At 32.7% G+C, this 19,728-nt stretch overlaps 1 protein-coding gene and 1 long non-coding RNA gene across 4 annotated transcripts in view; one reads left to right on the top strand and one right to left on the bottom strand.

The window, feature by feature from the left end:
* LOC105145075 (RNA-binding protein 38) overlaps positions 1–14,313 on the top strand; it is a 33,520-nt gene extending 19,207 nt beyond the window's left edge. For 2 of the 3 annotated variants that reach the window (XM_011054413.2, XM_011054414.2), the window contains exons 5-6: positions 9,130–9,515; positions 10,845–14,313. In XM_011054413.2, the coding sequence (XP_011052715.1) occupies positions 9,130–9,515; positions 10,845–11,005 (547 nt within the window). In that variant the 3' untranslated portion in view covers positions 11,006–14,313. The remainder of the gene's footprint in view (positions 1–9,129; positions 9,516–10,844) is intronic. The other variant, XM_011054415.2, reaches the window with a different exon arrangement.
* A 1,705-nt stretch (positions 14,314–16,018) lies between these two features.
* Positions 16,019–19,321, bottom strand: LOC147907026 (uncharacterized). The gene is made up of 2 exons (XR_015547697.1): positions 17,811–19,321; positions 16,019–16,726 (listed from the first exon to the last, which is right to left on the bottom strand). It is a non-coding gene; the product is annotated as an uncharacterized LOC147907026 (long non-coding RNA).
* Positions 19,322–19,728: the final 407 nt, after the last annotated feature.

Here is a 19,728-nt window from a genome sequence, read left to right as displayed (position 1 = left end):
ATCCGTGCACTGCGCATCGGCACGTCATGTATATATACATTTGCGCCCATGCACACATGCGCGTACACAGTGCGCAGGTGGCTTTACGAATATGCGATAGCACGTTCACATACACGCACATACACACGCGTAAGCTACGTGCACTCGCATGCGATGCGGAAACGCATACGCACCACCGTGGACGGTCGCGGATCACCACGTGCCGTTGATGCATTCACACGCGTGTAAAACCGACCACGTCGTATTCCGTGACATACTTAATCGCCCGAGAATATATGTATATACGGAAGGAGATGATTACGATAGCGAGAGATTACGATCTGACCGATGTACCTTGTCCTATGTACACTCGAGAGCGAAATGGAAGATGGATTATCGTTAATTCGAAAATCTATAAAACGTGATTTTCTATAAAGCGTCGTTTTTTTTTATTCAACTGTTCGCTCTGGCCAACTGTATTCCTCTCTTGAAAGTAACGAAATTAATTTCGCGTTCGTGTAGGGTTTAACGTCTCCAAAAATATTTGATTAAAAAAAAGAAAAGTTTCAGCTGAATACGAACAGAATGATTTTCCTGAAGCATCTAAAAATTTAGCTAGATACAGATCTGAAAATAAATTTTGTTGGACTATTTAAAATAATTACATAGAACAATCTCAAGCTGGTTGCCAGTGTCGAAACTTGTTGCAACATTGCTGGAATGTTAGAACTTTTGTAACACTGCTCATCATGCTTGAATTTCCTACATAATTATTTTGATGAGTCAACGAAGGAGGATGCTAAAAAGAGGCCGATTTCTGTCCAAAAACCTAAGAGGATTAGTATTTTTTGTAAATCTTGATTTCCTGGATATTAATAAAGTTATTAGTTCATAGTGTTTGGGAAACACCTCGAAAATTAAGCAAGAATATAGAAATTTTGATAAATACACTATGTTCGTGTTCAATTTTTGAAGTGTACTCCAAACGTCACGAACTTTTTAATAATTTTATCGTGTCCAAGTCAAAATCTATAAATAATATTATTCCTTTTATTTACATTTTTTTGAAAGGGACAGAAATCTTTTTTTAACTCCTCCTTTTTTCAGGTCTGAATCTATTTAAATTTTTAGATATTCCAGCAACACACAGAGCTTTTTTCGTGTCATAAAATTGCCAACTCCATTAGAAATCATATATAAAGTTCTGTATTTATTCTACATATTTCACGTAATTTTTGAAAGACAATATATTTAGAACCTTTGATAACACAAATTGAACCTTACGAAGATCAATAGTCTATCGATTAATACATTCTCATGGATGTAGAAAGAAAAAAAAGAAATGTCGGTTAGTAGATTATGGATCCTTCGTGTCGTAACGTATCGTGCAAGATGTTTTTGATGATTTCCGCTTCGCTAACGGGCGCTTCCGCTTCATCGTCCTCACCGTTAACAATCGCCCATGAGGGTCGTAGCACAAATTAATGGGGTTGATTGAACAACCCCTGTCGCTACCATTCACCCCCTCGTATAGTATATCATTAAGTTGTGTGGTAATGTAGAGAAAAGTCGGGAGATTCTAATCGCGGTACGCTGCCACTTTGCGTCGGAAATCGAGGGTGGTTACTTAGATCCGTCACGAAGGGACGATATAGGGTCTCTTCTTGATTGCAGGACGATTTTGTATCCCTCACCTCGTTGCCCTTTCTGCTTAGGGTTTTACAAAGAGACGCGGAAATTCCAGGACGCGACATGATTTCATTGCTAGGACTAGCTGAAAAATGCATTTCCTTTCTAACTGTGTGTAACAACGTTTAGAGGCAGTGATGTTGAAAAATTGATATTCTAAATATAGACATGGCGAGTTATTTTCTGTTCTACACAGTTAAAATTTGAAAATGTTATTTCTATTTTGATGTTATATTCTAGATTATATTCTAGGTTATATTCAAGAGAAAAATCTTGTTGCTTCGCACATCTTACTCGATCGTATTTTTTTTTGTACATTTGTATTGTTTGACTGATAAAATTTTTCTCGGAATCGCCTTTATTTTTATCGATCCTGACGCTATTTTTTTTAAATTGCTGTAAGGCAACAAGCGTGCGCATCCATTCTCGCGGGAATCGCCATAATGTGGCTTATGCATTTACGGTTTTTTGTCTGTTCGTATATTACATCGATCGTGTAAAAAGTCATACATTGTATCGTGGGTTTTTTATTATAGAAATTATGCGTCCATTAAAACCAACCGACCGCCCTGTTTCCACACGAAGGTTTCAAGGACAGAAAGTAAGGGCCGACGAAACGTTTAATGAATATTGTTTCACCTTTTCACTGCATGAATAAATTCTTCTAAAAATCATTCTCGAATTAAAAAAATTTCTTAATGAAATAAAAATCTCTATTATATTTAATTTGAGGAATTTGTATTCTTCAATATTAAATGCTTTAAGCATTAGATTTTGAACTAAGTTTTCTTCAGGAAAATAAATTAATTTGTTTCAAACATTAACTGCCTAAAAACGTCGATAATGCAGCTATACAGTTTGCAGAATATTCTATTGAAAATATACACATAATTCTAATGATACTGATAATATTAAAATAAATCTTCATTAAAACAAGGATAGGGAACTAATTAGAAAATTGGCCTTTTTAAACAATTCTGGCGGAATATCGTCAGTGGTGTTAACCTTTAAAGAAAGCTATTTTTAAAACTTGACTGCTCGAGTAGGATTTGTTATAATTTAGTATTTCATCGCATTCCTTGCCTCAAAACATGACATTGTTTCACTATCGTAGTTTTTTTCTCCGTCTTGTAAAGGTTAAACAATATTTTTCTTTTACGATCGTGAGATTCGATTTGGAAGAAGCTTTTAGCTATGGACATAAATTATTCGTAAGTAATTATTGGAAGTTAAGCGTTGAAAAACTATCGGTATTTTTTTTTAACTTGATCTGTAACGTTTGCGACTATCCACGTCATCATGTATAAAATAAATCGATGATGTGCAATTAGCGTGCCCGCTACGCCTCCATTGTTTTTTTTATCGTTGATGCGATGAAATCGATCGACGCGAAACGCGCCGATCAATTAGTGGTCTATCTTTTATTACTAGGCCTATACGAAATTATAACGAATATGACTTCCAATAAAATTCATCGGAACAATAATACCAGTTCGTACGATGCCGCACTGTGATCTGATTAAATGCGTAGATACGTTTAAGGGAAAGCTTGTAACCTACATTGTATCTCTTCAAATTATAATAAATCTTGATATAGATAAATGTCAGATTTTAAAAATAATTAATGTCTGTCAAATTTGATTTTATATCTTGGATAAAATTTTATGTTTTATCATTATATCTGCTTAAATAAATATTACGAGATTCTTAATATAAATTAAACATATTTATATTAAGAATATCGTAATCGTGAAAGATATTTTCAGATATTCGTTATAAAACGTATCTTTTCCCGCAGCACTTGTAATTTTTCACAGGATCGAAACATTCAATACGTTCCTATCAATTATATCAATTCCCGCGAGAATGTGCGATGTGCAAAGATATTTTCTCGTCCATGTAGATGGCACGGCATATCAACAATTCATAAACGTTCCCTTGATATTTAAAAATATTTTTACTATCAACGTCACTGAATAACCGTTTAGTCATACATCCCGATATTTCTTATGTATTATGCAAATATGAAAAACTTCGCAATAAAAAGTAGTAACAAAAAAAAAGATAAGTCCACACCCATGACTTTTATTTTATTATGTCTTTCGCGATAACTTGTTGATGATTCTGCATTTGATGAAATTTCCTCATGCTTGTCATTCAGTGCAAGGGAAACAGTGACGGGGTAATTGAGGGGGGTAATTGAGATTGGAAATTGCCATCTGGACGCGCCGGTCTGGAAACACGTGGAACAAAGAGAACAGAATGGAACATATAGAATAGGAAAAGAGGGGTTGAGGACACGCGAGCCATCCATAATGCACGTACCTCGGCGAGATGCGACCGACAGATAAATACGATGGAAAATGTAGACGCAAAAAAGCGATGGAAAAGCGAGACTGTACGAAGGAGGGAACGTTATTCGCGCGCTGCCTGTTCTTTGTGTCGCGGTTTTATTTTCAGACCATGCAAAATATCAAATGTTGCAATTCTGGACCAAACAAAGATTTTCCTACTCATAGAGGATAACGCGTGTGATTTCATATTTTTCCTAAACGTTCAAAGATATCCAATTCTATTGATGTGGTAATTGTCCTAAAATACCTGCTACTAAAATTCGATGAGACTTTGTTATTTTGAGAACTATAGATAATATCTATATTTAAATAATTTTATTTTCTTTTAAATAGATTTCTTTCAGCATTTGTTGACTACAAAAATATTAATCTAAAAAAATAAAATGAGAAATGTAAAAAAAATAAGAAAGATATTTTTATACAACGATCGTTCATCAATTAATCTTTAGTATTGTTTAGGTATGTGTTTGTGTAAACATTGAAAAGTCTAGCAGGTAGCTGACAGTCTTCGATGTTAATAAAATTGGCAATACCCTTATTAATTTCTGTATGTTTGTTTATACAGTTAGATCGATTGCCGCGCAACGTGTCGAGTTTTATTTATCTAGTACATGTCTGTTATCTTTATTTTTCGGCTCTCTTGCGAATCTCTCTTCAGTTAAGAACAACGTCGAGACGCTTTGACGTCGCGGATAATTTGCGAAAATATAATTTGAACTAAGTCAATATTTTAAAACCGAAACTGGGATAAAAAGAGTATATTACATCAGTGCATTAATATTCCTATATGCTTCCCGAGTTTGTTGCGCTTCGCTGCGCCAAGGACGCCGATTTTATCATTCTTTCGTAAACGCTTACAATTTGCTCGAGTTTCTTTCTTTTAAATCTTATTTAAATATTATGAAAAATTATTTATATTGTAAAAAAGTCACAACTAATCTCTTAGAGTACGACAGCAAAGCGATTTTTCCTACCTAAGAACGTTTTATTTAGAAGTCATCTTCGTTACATATTTCTTACACGCTCCAATGTTCCCCGGATAACACAATTTACCTTGTAAATTGTTGTGCAAATTGTCATGCATTAAGAATCGAATTCTCCTTCGCCCGAATCCTCTTCAAACGGTGCAGATAAAAGTGCCGATCGTCCGCAATGCGACATTATAGCGTTATAACAACGACATTACGTCTCTCTTTTTTTTTACTTTTATCTTTATTATAATTTCGCTCTCCTCGCGTCATGTAATGTTCATCGACCGCGTGGTCATCCATCCTGGATGACAACTCCAATTCAAGGTCGTCGATTTTACGACCATTGTGATTCTTTCTCCTCCCCCCGTTGCAGCACGCGACTTGACATGTTCGTTCGAATTAAGCGACATACGACACGCGTGTCGAAGCGCTCTCGATTGTTTGCGATTGTGTGATAATGGTCACCAGGCACCAATCCGACGTTGCGGAGGAGCTCTGTCGTTCGGAGCCGCAGGACGACATATTGATTTCCTTCGCAGACTGGACACTGGCTATTATCGATCCGCTAAAAAGTTCAGGGCTGTCTCTGGGAAAGAGGCCGGGCTCCTTTAGTGTCTCGAAATTCTACTTTATCGCTCTTTACCGTTTAATCGATTACCGAATATATGTTTAGTTCTTAATTAATAATAATTGACTGTATATGACATGCGTTTATAAATACAGCTTATTGAAATCGCGTGTCGTAAATTAAGTTTACTCAATACCGATAACACAAACATACTACATGAGATAAAATCTGTGTAATCTCAAGTTTAATTTCAAAACAGTATATCGAAACTTATATTGATCTATGTATTCACATTTTCGAAAGTCAACACTTGTTAATTTTTCAGCCATACATTCGCTTATCTTTTTTAATATATCTTCGGTTTAATACGTTTCCGTGAATTAAATTTTCATTTAATTCAATTTTGTTCAACAAATAATTGTATTAATTATTGTTCATTAATATATCTGAATGATTTAAAATGATATATGATAAATTGTAAAGTTGTCAATTTTTACACTCAACTCTGTACATGAATTTGGACAATGAATTTTTACCTATTTCATATATTTTTATGTATTCGCAGAATAGACATCGATCGATAAGAAACAATTGCGAATCGGTGAACAAATTTTGCGGGTGATCGAAGAATGCTCGCCAGTCGGAATCTTCCGCGTGTTATTATTTGAGGAGAGTAAAGAAAAAAACAAAGAGTAAAAGACAAAGTGTAAGGGAGACAGAGGCACTGCCGTGAGATACTATCTTTTTTTTCTTTCTTACAAGGATACGTTTTGAGACGTCTAGCGTCGATTTTTTTCAAGTTTGGATATACTCTGAAGTAGTCTAAATTAAGTGACGTTTTATATTTTTCCAAATATTTGTCGCAGATTTAGGGGATGCAACAATCTGAAAGTCTATCTAATTTTGGCAACTTGGCACGTTCAAAATCGAACATGACCAATAAAGATATTATACCAATACGTAACAAATGCAATACGTAACGATGCACAAGCATGAATGCATGCAGTCAACAATGCTTGTACTCGTCGTTGTAATGACGTGCGAAACGTAACGAGCAAGTTTACTGGATAATATCGTGCGTAAACGCACATGCTCTCTTGAAAACATGTTTCGCGACGTGATATTTTTCACACGTTAGCATACAGTATAACATAAAATAGTATTTTTATTATTTTTTAATTAAATCAAGCAAAGTATCAAATTTTTTATTTTCCTACGATTCTATAATTCTATAATTCAAGTGATAATGAATGAGAAAATTGAATTTATCCCCTAAATCTGTACACAGACAGTGTTAAGTATTTATAAAAATATATGTGTATCTTATTTTGAGATACTCTCTAAGTATATTCAAAGAAGGTAAAAATCGGAGAGTAGTGAACTCGAGACGTTTCCTTAGATCTGTGAATTTAGGTACTAACGTTGGTGTTAGATAATCGTGTGCCGTGTGCCGAGAAGTATTTATATTTCGCAGTCACCTACATACACGTTTGTCGTTGGTTTGCTGTTGTTTTGCCAACACGTGAAAGATTTTTTCTTGGATTGTTGCGTACGTTTTTCGCCTTATTATTGATACCACAGTGAGAGCAACGTTACCATTTTCACATCAACTTGCTTCCTTCCGCTTTCCTGTTTTCCTTTCCTTTTCCAACGAAATATCCATCGAACGTAAGCACGCACGCACATACTTACGCATATACTGTGCATCCTGATGCTAGTCAATTTTTTTTTTTTTTTTACGAAGGTGTAATTTTTTTGAAAATAAAATATAGACGTATATTTTCTGATAAAATTTGTCGGAGTGATACTTTGCATTATATATATACAAATTTTTAAGATATCAGTATATTTTAATTTTATTTAAATGTTTTATCGAGAAAAATGAAAATCTTGGAAATGATATACTTGTAAATGCAATTTTTTTTTAAATTAATGATTGCCTTTCTATGTAATATCGTACATGACACATCATCAGAATGCATTAGACATGCACATATGTACACACATACAGTATATTAGAAGACACGAGTTTCTCTTAGTTCCTTATGAATAAATACTATGCTAATGAATATGGAGTTGATTTTTTCTTAATTTAATGAAAGATCGAATAAGATTTTGTATTATAAAAAAATTAATAAATCTTAATGAATTATATTTTGAGAGTGTGAAAACAAAATCTGATTTCTCAATTAATTATAAATGAAATTCGCTTTAATAAAATTTTAATTCTTGATTTAATTACTAAAATATTTAATTTAATGAAAATTAGAAAGTTGTTGATAGTTCTATAAATATAAATAAATTTGAAAAATTCGATTCCATTTAGCAGGAATTTAAAGAGAAAACATACGACTCTTCCAATACTTTTATATAGAACATTTTATCATAGGTCTAAGATCGCATATCTTGAAGTACACAGAAAACGAAAAAAAGATGTAATTAAGTTTTCAAAGATGTGCTATCTTAGAATATATGAAATACAACATTCTATACACTTAATATTCTCGCTCACATATATACTCGCGCGTATGCTGATTGTTATCGAAATATAGAAGCGCATTTTGATCCAATCATTCGTACATATATATATATATATATTTTACATATGCGCGAAGATCGGTGAAGAGAACTCGGTCCCTCGCTCACTCTGCCGTTTGGTGACTTTGGTGTTGCGTGCTTTTGGTGTTGGTAGAGAGCTGTTCGAGAGCGAAAGACCGTCGAGCCGAGAATCTTCTTGCAGCACGAAATGCAATAAAGAAAGTTTGTCGCCGCGCATGCTCTTCGTGCTGACTAATTAATGGTATAGAAAACATGCATACACGCGGAATTTGTCATTATCACATTGAGTCTCCGGATATTGAATGATCGCTTTTAACTATAAAATAATCTTAAAATAATCAAGAGGTAAAAAAGAATTTTCAAATGTTTACTTCGATCGACGATTCATAATGAACATCGCGAATCGAGTTAAAACACGTTACACGAAAAAATTTATCTACCTTACACCTAATCATGACACGATTAACATTTGCTATACGTTATCTTTCCTTCCTAATTCCATTATGTCTCATAAAATGAGAGAAGTATATAATTGAAGTGACCGAAAGCTATCAGATTTATTCATTGCATCTTTTTCGAAAGTTTAGAGTATCGGCAGATGGCCTTCGACCACTTCAAAATAGTTACTTGTTTGTGAATTATTGTTTCACAGACTAGATGGCGTTTTATTTTTCCACGGTACCAATTCCGTGACAAAAAATAAGATATTTATATTTATAGATGATAATTCTTACGCTTGACGTACATAAAATAGATCATCCGCATGCAGAATAAAATTGTAAAATGTAAACATTCATATGATATGGTGCAAATCATTCAATCTTATAAAAGTTTGTTCTTTCTTTAAAATGAGAATCTCGCCATCAGTGCGCGTTGCACTTAATTCACAAATCATCATAGATCTCCGCCATCTTAGATCTTCGAGTGTCGTTGCGTCTTGCGTCTGACACACCGCTGACCGCGGTAACTCAATCAACATTCGTAACTAACGGTCATTTTCGTTTTACAGGGTACCACCGGGCTACGTGTACCAATCGCCCTACCTGGCTGCTGCGGCGCCAGGTGGTCTGGTACCACTTCCAACGACACAGTTGAGCCACGCAGCCGCCGTCGCCGCGGCATCGCAGTTCTACGAGTATCAGAACGCGGCGGCAGCCGCCGCGACTTATCCGGGCACTTCGTACAACTTCGCCGAAGCATATCCGTACACCACCGCGGCCGCGGCTGGTACGTGTTTGAATAGTGTCCAGAGCAAGGGTAGCAACTATCCGATACACCACCACCAACACCACCAGCAGCAACAACAAAACGGACCCGGTGCGACGTTGGCGCATCAGCAACGGTTGGAGAAAGCTCTCCTACCGCAATTTCTGCCGTCCGTGCTGCGTGATTACGGTAGAAGATCTTAAAGATAGGGGAGGGAAGATAGGAGGGTTGCGACGCACTTTCCTCGGGGCTGTTCGTAGTGCTTACTCGCAAGCGGAGTTCTCACAGGATCTGGTTTTCGTTTTCACAAGGGGTTGGGGAATACATGGGATAATGCGAAGGGAATTGAATTGGGGAAACGCGTAACCTGATGTGTGCAGCTTTTGCTACGCACCAAATTATGCATGGTTAGGGGAATAATAATTCCGATGTCGGAAATGTATGTCGTCACGAAGCGAATGCAATGAAGTATTGCTTATTCTATACACACGCCTTGCGTTTTTTCCAAAAGCCTTGAGCATTTCCGGACGGATCCTTCGTGGGAATCCTGCCAGGTCTTTTGTGTGATGTACATTTCGCTTTATTTCGAATTCGAATATTGAATATTTTGCAATCTTTATGTCAATATTAGTTGGAAAGTAAATTTATAAATTCTTAAGCTATGAAATGGCATCTCATTTTTCTTCTTTTACTTTTTTTTTAACAACTATTATATATTACAATATATATTACTATATATATTTAAATAATTATATATATTTTTTATGTTAACATTATACGTTCGTGCACGAAATCTCTTTATTGTTTGATGCTCAAAAATGGGTGAACAATGAACAAGCTAAAAATATTGCATGTGCTTCATGAACTATAAAATTGATGCATAATATATTGTCAGTCTGCGCTGTCTGTGGTGATGGTGGCGGTGTTCTCGCGGTGAATGATGGTGGTCAACGAGAGAAAGCACTATCCGCTTTACGTATTATATACAAGCGAATAGCACTATAAGGAAAAAACTAAGGCACAAAATAAAATTTTAAACGCGCACAAATCGCTTGCAAATGCTTTTTCTGTTATGTCAAGAGAAACGATATTTTTGTATACGTACATTAGATTTGTGTTATCTCTTATGTGTAAAACTTTAGACAAATTTATATATGAGAATTTTGTGATAAAAGTTCCATTCAATGAAATAATTACAAGATTAAATATTATACTGAATATACACTGAGAGAAAAATGTACTAAATTTGAATAATAATTAATTGAACACAGTACTAATTTATTATATTACTACTTATTATATTAGTATACCAATTTATTTACGAAAATAAATATCTGCTAAATAAACATTAATAATAGTTATATATCAATGACTCTTTTTTGTATCAAACAGATATGTGATTATATTTAGTAAATATTCAACTGATATAATAATTAAGCAAATATTTATTGAAATTTAATGCATTTTTCTTTCAATGTACACACGTAATATTTATGAGAAACAATTGTCTCTTTGCAGCTAACGCAGCCGCAGCGGGTTATGTGGCACCGTATACGTATGCGACTTTGCCAGGTGCTGCAGGACTGCCAGCAGCGGCAGCGGCGGCGGCAACGGCAGCTGGAGCAGCTTTCCCGGGTTTGCCGTATCAGACAACACCTCAGGAGGCCAGATTGCAATAAAGCTTTAACATTAGACCGCTCGAGACAGTTGCAGCTAAGCCTTTTACGTACGATACAGAAACGGGCGACAGAGCTGCACGAAACATTCGATCCTCGATTGTCTTCGGGGATTAGCTCATCATCTTCCTCGATATTAGTTATTTTTCAAGATTTCTATATGTTCCTGATTACACCTCGCGAATGTATCGAAATATCACCCGCGAGAACCGCAAGAGGCGAAGAGGATGAGCTTTGACAAATCCGTCAGAATTGGCGACCCGCAACTTCTCGCTAACGATAACTATACTTCTTCCCTTTTCGCCTCCCCGATCTAATCTTCCTCTCCCTTCTACCATAGATACTGGCGCGCTCGACCAACATATCGCGGAATTTTAGAAAAGACGCAACAATTTTTAGATTTACGATTATAATTATTTATAATGAGCTAATGTTTGCTCGTTTGGGAAAGCGATTCTCGATACGCGAGTGATTCAGAACTTGAGAGCCGAAAGAGAGGCTTATGAATGTATTTTGTTCCCATGTTCAAAAGCTATGTGCGCGAACGGTCTTATTGGTTTTCGAACCAATGCTATTCTGATATTATAAATTTGTATTTGTTCAAAATATTACAACAAGGAGATGTATCGAAATGTAACACATTATGATTTTTGAAACGTAACTTAATATTTGTATTTATCAAATACACAGTAAAAAAAATTGAGTATTTGCACTGCGAATGGTCCACTCACGTTTTGTGTTAACAGTTTGTGTTGAATTTTTTAATATTCGAAGGTTGATTTACCATAATGTGATTATGTTATTTAAAAATTTTGTATGAAATTGATATTCAAAGTTTCTTAATGTCGAAATGATACATTTATGACGATTTATGAGTAAGTGAACAAGTAACATAAAAATAATATGTTTTAAGATATAAGTTTTAAGACAAATGAATGAAATATGTGTTAATTTAACATATTGTAAATGTTAATTTTTAAAAAAATGCTTCTACAGTTTGTTTACAAACTATGCCAATAATATTTGTGTAATCTTTTGATATATTCATCTTGTGTTAAACAAAAGTTTGAGCGGACCGTTTGCGACATGTAGTTTATGTTAAATTCGACACATTTTTTCCTCAGTGTATTATAATTCTTTGCTCTTATGAATTTTCGTCGATGGTTCCTAAATCGAACGCGTTCGTTCGCGCAATGACTTCCGTTAAATCTTATGACGATGTTATTCGAGAAACTTCTCTTCAGAGAACGATCATAGCTATGACACACGATATATCTTGAACATAGTTAATTGAATGCGCTATCGAAGATGCGAGAACTCTGTAATAGTTTTAGAACCCAAGTTACATGGTTCAGATAGGTATTTCGGAGAGGACGTTTTTAAATTTTAGTTAAATTTTAAGTAGATCCTAAAAACTTAATAATAAACAAAATTTTTAGTGTTATAAGTTGTTAAGTTATATTTTCATGCGTTTTTTTTTCAACGAAAAAAAAAAGGATCGCATTTGTCTGTAATGGAACTGTTAGAATAATGCTTAGAAAAGCGAGTGACGAAATTTAGAACTCCTTGATGAATAAGAATTTTCTGTTGATGTAGCATATGCATGCACAAACACATATGTGTGTGTGTGTGTGTGTATGTGTATAGGTATATAGAATTATAATAATTATTATAATATATATAATTATAATATATATGATTATAATATATATCATTATTATAATATATATAATTATTATAATATATATTGTTATAATCATATATGCAATTATAATTCTTTTACCTCAAGGATTATAAATATTGTCTATAAATATATCTATACATAGAATACGTTGTAATAAGATATATCTTCCAAAGTACTTGTCTACCGATATATTAATTCGTGCGCACTACTGTTTCGGCTCTCTATTGTTTATCAGAATACTATTTTATTTATATATGTATATATATGTATGTGTAATATACTTATATGTACATATATATACATATATATATATATACCAATATTTATTACAAGCTATATAAAATATTACACGTATTACTAGTTGAGATATTAACTAATTTTACCCAGATGGCATCATAAATGTAACTTATTTATAGAAAGAAAATGCGTATCGAAAATATCCACTCTAACCGCGGTGGCCTTAAAATCGCACATCAGCAACAATCAAGTGTCTTACTTTCGAGGCCTTGTTGTTAATTAATCAACTTAGATGTATTAAATGAAATAACATCGATAACTAATTTTATGGCGATGCGAACTCGCGAGAGGATCAAAAAGTAAATCGATTTTATTGATAAATCACTTTCATTGATACAGAGCGAGCCTAACACTTCTAATCGCTATTTAAGAAAAAATTTACTTTCGTAACAATTAGTAATTTTAATAAAGCGAATCTGTTTTAAACGTGCACATACGTTTTAAACATTGTATCGTCTAATTACTATCAGCGATGATTTTCTAATGATCTAATCGATTGTTCTTAAAACTGAGAAGAAAATGTACATTCGTCTACTCTTAGTTATTCAGTGCCTTAATTAGCACAGTCGAGTAGTCGTAATGATTAGAAACTAGTCAGCGATTCGTTAGTGCAACGCTTGACGCGCTAACTCGTGTACAAGAGTGACGCTCAACGAAAGGGTGAGGAGAGCTAAAGGAATATCAAAACGTAATCAACTAAGATCGGGTTATGAGGAACGTCGTTGTCTAGTCCCAAACCCTTTCAAACCTTAAACGAGGTTAACTCGGTTTGTTAGATTTGTAAGTAGAAGTTAATGAATATACGAAAAAAACCAAAAGCGAAACTTTTTGTAAAAAGTTAGAAAAAGAAAATGTTAGGAGGATTTAGTATTAAGTATTATTATATAACGTAATAGAAAAATAAATTATTATTATTATTATTATTATTATTATTATTATTACATGATTATTTCATTATTATTGATATTACGTTTTATTATTATTATTATTATTATTATTATTATTATCATCATTATTGTCACTATTAATTAATGACATTATTCACGTACTTAACGAACAGAATGTATACGTGATTAAAGAATTTGTTATAAAAACAAGCTGAGGTTTCTGCCACAGGAAGAGAATGATAATAGAAAACCTACGGTGAAGAGATGTATTCTTATCATGAATACAATCATTTTTTAATATCCTATATTCCCATTGTATATATAGGCTTAATCATATAAATAGGTTGTAATATATATTGCCTGTTATCCTCAATAATATTAATTATGCGCTCTATTAATAAATTCATGAAAATCGAAAACAAATATATTGTCATTAAGAAAAACTTTGTGTTTTTGTCAATTAATTATGCATATCCTTTTTGTATCAATTTGCATAGTAAAGAACAGAGAATATAAGAATTATGAGAAACTCAATGTTTTCATACAAGTCTAATATCATGAGATATCGTGTATTTTATTTATTTTTCAATGTCTTCATTTCCAAATACATAATATTTCTTATTCAGGGTTGTCACAGAAAATAAATTTAACAATTCCCTGACTTTTCCAAGTTTTCCAGATGAAAATGGAAAACTTTCCAACATAAAATATGTAAATTTTAATATATTTAAAGTCAAGAGTTGTAGGAAAGCATATATAATTAAAAACAAAAAAGGCTTAGTAGTATACTAAAATTTTGGGTGCAAATGCAAGCCAACAAAAAATATTGTAAATTAATATTGAAAAAAAGAATGCAGTTATGAAAAAGAGCGATCAAATAAAAATATAAATTTTAATTATTTTATTAAAGTTGTTTAAAGTGTGCAAGTTTTAAACGTATTTCATTATAAACGTCAGATATAATATTAAAAAATCATAACAAAAATTATTTGGAATAGGAGCAATTTAAGGAAATTGTGAGCAAATTTTAAAATTCTTTTACCGGTTTTTCCGGTTTTCCAGGTCTGTGACAATCCTATTGTTTTATCTTTTATGATTCATTGTACTATATTCTTCTTACTTGTATAAAACAATGAGAGTCTCCTTGCTCTATTATTCGCTTTGTCTGATAGAGGAAGACTTGTCATCATTCCTTTTGCATTACCATTTCTGATAAAAATAAGTCTAGTGGTTTTACAAGACTGGAGCGTCAAAATAATTCTCAAAAACAGTAAACACCTATATTGATACTGTTCTTTGTAATTAATAGTTTGTTACACAATAAGACTTGTTGCTCTAAAATATGTTAGTAAATGATTAAGTCAGATAATAATGAATTGGTTATAATATATATTACAAGATTTCATGATATTTATTTGTTATTTATTGAGTTGATTATAATATTTACTTGTGAATTTTATTTGAATGTGCAAGAGTATACATAAAACATTAAAAATCTTGTAAATATATATTATAACTATTCATTATTATCTGACTTAATCAATTACTAACATATTATAGAGCAACAAATCTCATTGTGTAACAAACTATTAATTACAAAAAACTGTCAATCAATATAATATAATAATTTAAAAATAATCAGGTTACAATAGAGACATGTTTAACCACTAATAAATAAATAGGTAATACCATATAAGCAATAACATTTTTTTTAATGAGTGAATTGCAAAGTGCGATCATGGCATTACTTTATACAGAATAGCATTACCTTATACAGAGTTAAATTATGGCATCACCCATTTTGAACAGGTAGAGCGAACTAAACTGAACCGAAAAGTCCTTTACCATTTTGCGATTTTCGCAATGGTTAATGAAATATTAATTACTAAAAATTGCTGAATATTGGTTTTCAATAATTTTTTACTCAAATACTATCAACTTTACAGAAAAAATATAAGAGACAAAAATCATTTATTTTCTTCTCATAGAACTTTAAGAATTTTTTCAGAATTTTTTATCAACTTTTTTTTAATACTGCATTTTCTTATTTTTACCACCATGAGAAAATACGGTATTAAAAAATTCTGAAAAAAATTCTCAGAACTTTATAAGAAAATAAATTTTTATCTCTTGCTATTTTCTGTAAAATTGGTAATATTTGAATAAAAAATTGAAAACCAATATTTAGCGATTTTTAATAATTAATATCTCGTTAACCGTTGCGAAAATCGCAAAATGGTAGAGAACTTTTCGACTCAGTTTAGTAATCCACTCTACTTGCTCAGGATTGATGATGCCGCAATTTAATGATATCCTGTATATTTTTCACAGAGTAATTTATAATATGTTTAAGTTAATTAAAATATATTAGTATATATATACATACTAATTAGTAATATAATAGGTAATTGGTAATATCTATATAAATAATTGCTAATATTTATGTACATGATAATTAATAGTATTTATATATCTAATAATAATATTTATATATCTAGTAATTAGTCTGCAGCATAGCCCATTCATTCCAAAGCAATGGATTTGTGAGATATAATTATTTCTGTGATTCTCAACAACATTTGATCTTTAGATAAATTATAATTATAGAAATAAAAGTAGACATTCAAATATTAATGACCTCATTAATAATAAATAGTATAAAATCTATTACCATAATATTTACTATTTAAAAAAATTTTAATCTTCATTTTATTAATAATGATAATTAACGAAAAATGGTTGTCATATGTATCTGATATATACAATAATTTTTTTTCACAAATCCATTACTTTAAAATTAAAACAATTTACGACTCACAAGTCTGATGCGCAGCACAGCGGAGTTGAAATATTAATCTGAAAAATATAAATATATCAAATATTAAAAAGCAGTCCCCAAAAATATGTCTCAAAAAATAAATATTATATTATACATGTTAAATTTGTATTTACTCCTTTCAAATAAAATAATAAAAAGAATTATATTAATTTCAAAAAGTTATTTAGATATTAATTTTTATAAAATTGGATAAGGAAACCTAATCGCTTAATTTATTTAAATAACACTATTTATATATGTTATTCAAATAATTATAAATCCTGTCTTCCACAATTTCAAATATTTAAATATTAAATACATTAAATATTATTTAAAAATATTAAAATATATTCTAACAAATATTTTAGTATCTCAAAATAAAAAATAATACATAAATTGTTATCGTGTAAATGCATACAGTGAGTGCAAAAAGTATTCGTACAGAGAAAATCTTTTTTAAATAAACTTTATTTTTAAAAAGTAAATATTATCCAGCGAGAAATGAGTCATCGAATTGATGTCGAATCGATCAGCATAATAATTTCAACACCAATTCGACGTCGATTCGACGTTTAATTGACGATCATTTCTTGTTGGGCAATTAATAATTTATTCATAAAGAATAAAATAGACTGTATGTTTCTTAAAATTATATATACCAAAAAGATGCGTATTAATTATAGAAAATATATAATCTCAAAAATAAACGAAAATAAAAAATTCTATTGTTTGGATGCTTAAAAAGTATTCGTACAATTGAGAAATTTAGCTTCTAAAATCAGAAATATATGCGAAGCTCGTTTATTTATGTTAGAGCAGAATATATTCATTGTATAAAATTGCTAATTAATGTTTATTTTTTATAAATAAGACTTTTTTCATAAAAAATTTTCTTGTACGAATACTTTTTGCTCTCACTATAAATTGTAACTAGATCTCATGCTATTATATTTTCGTTGAGCTCAATTTCTAACGCTACAGACACGTGAGAATTAAGATACCTTACATCGCACATTGCGATTTATTTCTTCGAAAATAAGGATCATTATTGCGTTCTTATGGTATTCGAATCCGAGCTCAGCGAAATTACAGCGATCTAACCCTCAATTATAAGAGACTCACCCACGGTTGCTCCGCCGTTGCCTGATGCCATCCCGGGCCTCCTCCTCCTCTCTCTTTCTCTCTTTCTCTCTCTCTCTTTCTTCGTTGCTTCAAATTCCTAGTATTAATCTGCACACACACACACACACATACACCATACACTGTACACACCGACACACGCGACACAACTCCATTTCGCGGAGCAGGAATAGCTGATATCGTTCACATATCGCTATTGTATGATACTCATAACGACGTACACAACACTCCCGTTGATCACGTAGAGCTGCTAATCGCAAAGAGCGCCTCCTTAAATCGTAATGGAGGAATAACACGCAGAAATCTCGCTCGTGCGAACCACCCGCGACACAACTCCGTTTCGCGAAACAAAAGATAGCCGATATCGTTCACATACCGCTATCGTACGGTATTCATAACGACGTACACAACACTCTCGTTGATCGCGTAGAACTGCTAATCGCAAAGAACACCTCCTTAAACCGTAATGAAGGAATAACACGCGAAAATCTCGCTCGTGCGAACCACCCGCGACGCGCCCGTAATGACTCTAGTACGCAATAGTGCAACGGACAAATTTGAAATGGCGGAGATTCGTTGATTGCGCAGTCAACTTCACGCGACAAGCGTGGCTACCGTCCGCGTCGCGGCGATGCTACACCTGTTGCTACCCCACACGTACTTTCGTCCATTCTCCGCACTTTGAATCATCGAGGAAATTCATGGCGATTATATCGTCTCATGTCGCGTCATTAGCAAACACGTAGATACTAACTCGAAGGAAAATTGAAGGATATGTTAAAATGTCACCAAAATATCATTTCGTGAAGTACGACGTTCAGGCGATCAATTGTGTCTTGAAATGAGATAAAGGTTGCTTTTATTTAAGAACACATAATTATCGACACAAGTATCGTTTTATCTTCGTTACTCATTGAATAACAGATAGAACGTTTAGTACCGATTGCACCTTCTAAAAGAAAAGCAGAACCAAAACTTATACCTGAGTTTCGAGGAAATTTCGTGTTGCACGCGTCTTGCGAAATCACTGATATCAGATCGTGTCACGCGACTGACGAACATTGGAAAACAACGGCGATTATGACGATATTACGAATGGAAAAGCATCCCGGCACCGTCCGATGCGCAGTCGATCCGCTCCGCATTTGCGACGACATTTTACTAATAACTTTGATACGTGACGTCACCTCGGTCACCTTCGTGTTGCTCACCCCCACCGCGCAAGTCAGTTTAACTGCTTAATTCGATCGCAGATTCGGATTGTTCAAAAATATGCAATCGAGACTTAACGTCGTATTCACGATGATTTTTGCGAAGCAAGAATTATTGATCGAGATATTGATTCATCACAATTTTTCAGTTTTCGTTACATGACTTGAACGATCCGATGATTCACGTATTACTTCCTGTTGAACATGAGCGAGTCATGTTCACATCGATTTGAAAAAGCAACATCCGAATCATGATATAAGAGAGACAGAGAGAAAGAGAGAGAGAGAATTAAAAAAATTAGAGAGATTATTATGAAATTAGAATATGGATGTCGATCGGAATTATTCCGTTTTCCTTTAAAAAAAAAAACAATAGAAATCTAAGAAGTAATCGAATAATTCCAATCGAAATTCATTCCGAATAATTCTATAATACCTTTCAAATATTTAAATAGTAAAGATATTAAATATTATAAGAAATTTATACCAAGAAATTTAGAAAATTATTTTGAAAATTAAAATTTTCAAAAATATTAAAATATATTCTAACACCTAGGATATTATGAAATTATTCGAAATGGAATTATTTAATTATTCTCTAAATTTCTATTGTGTGTTTTCTAAGAGAAAAACAATAATACAAGCCATGCGATCACTGGTGTTCATCTGACAGCGAATAGGCCTTCTCA

Source organism: Acromyrmex echinatior, chromosome 16 (genome assembly GCF_024713525.1).
Source record: "Acromyrmex echinatior isolate Ae372 chromosome 16, ASM2471352v2, whole genome shotgun sequence".
NCBI classification, from domain to species: Eukaryota; Metazoa; Arthropoda; class Insecta; order Hymenoptera; family Formicidae; genus Acromyrmex; species Acromyrmex echinatior.
The sequence above is the reverse complement of the archived record's forward strand: the minus strand, read 5'-3'. Positions and strand labels throughout refer to the sequence as shown.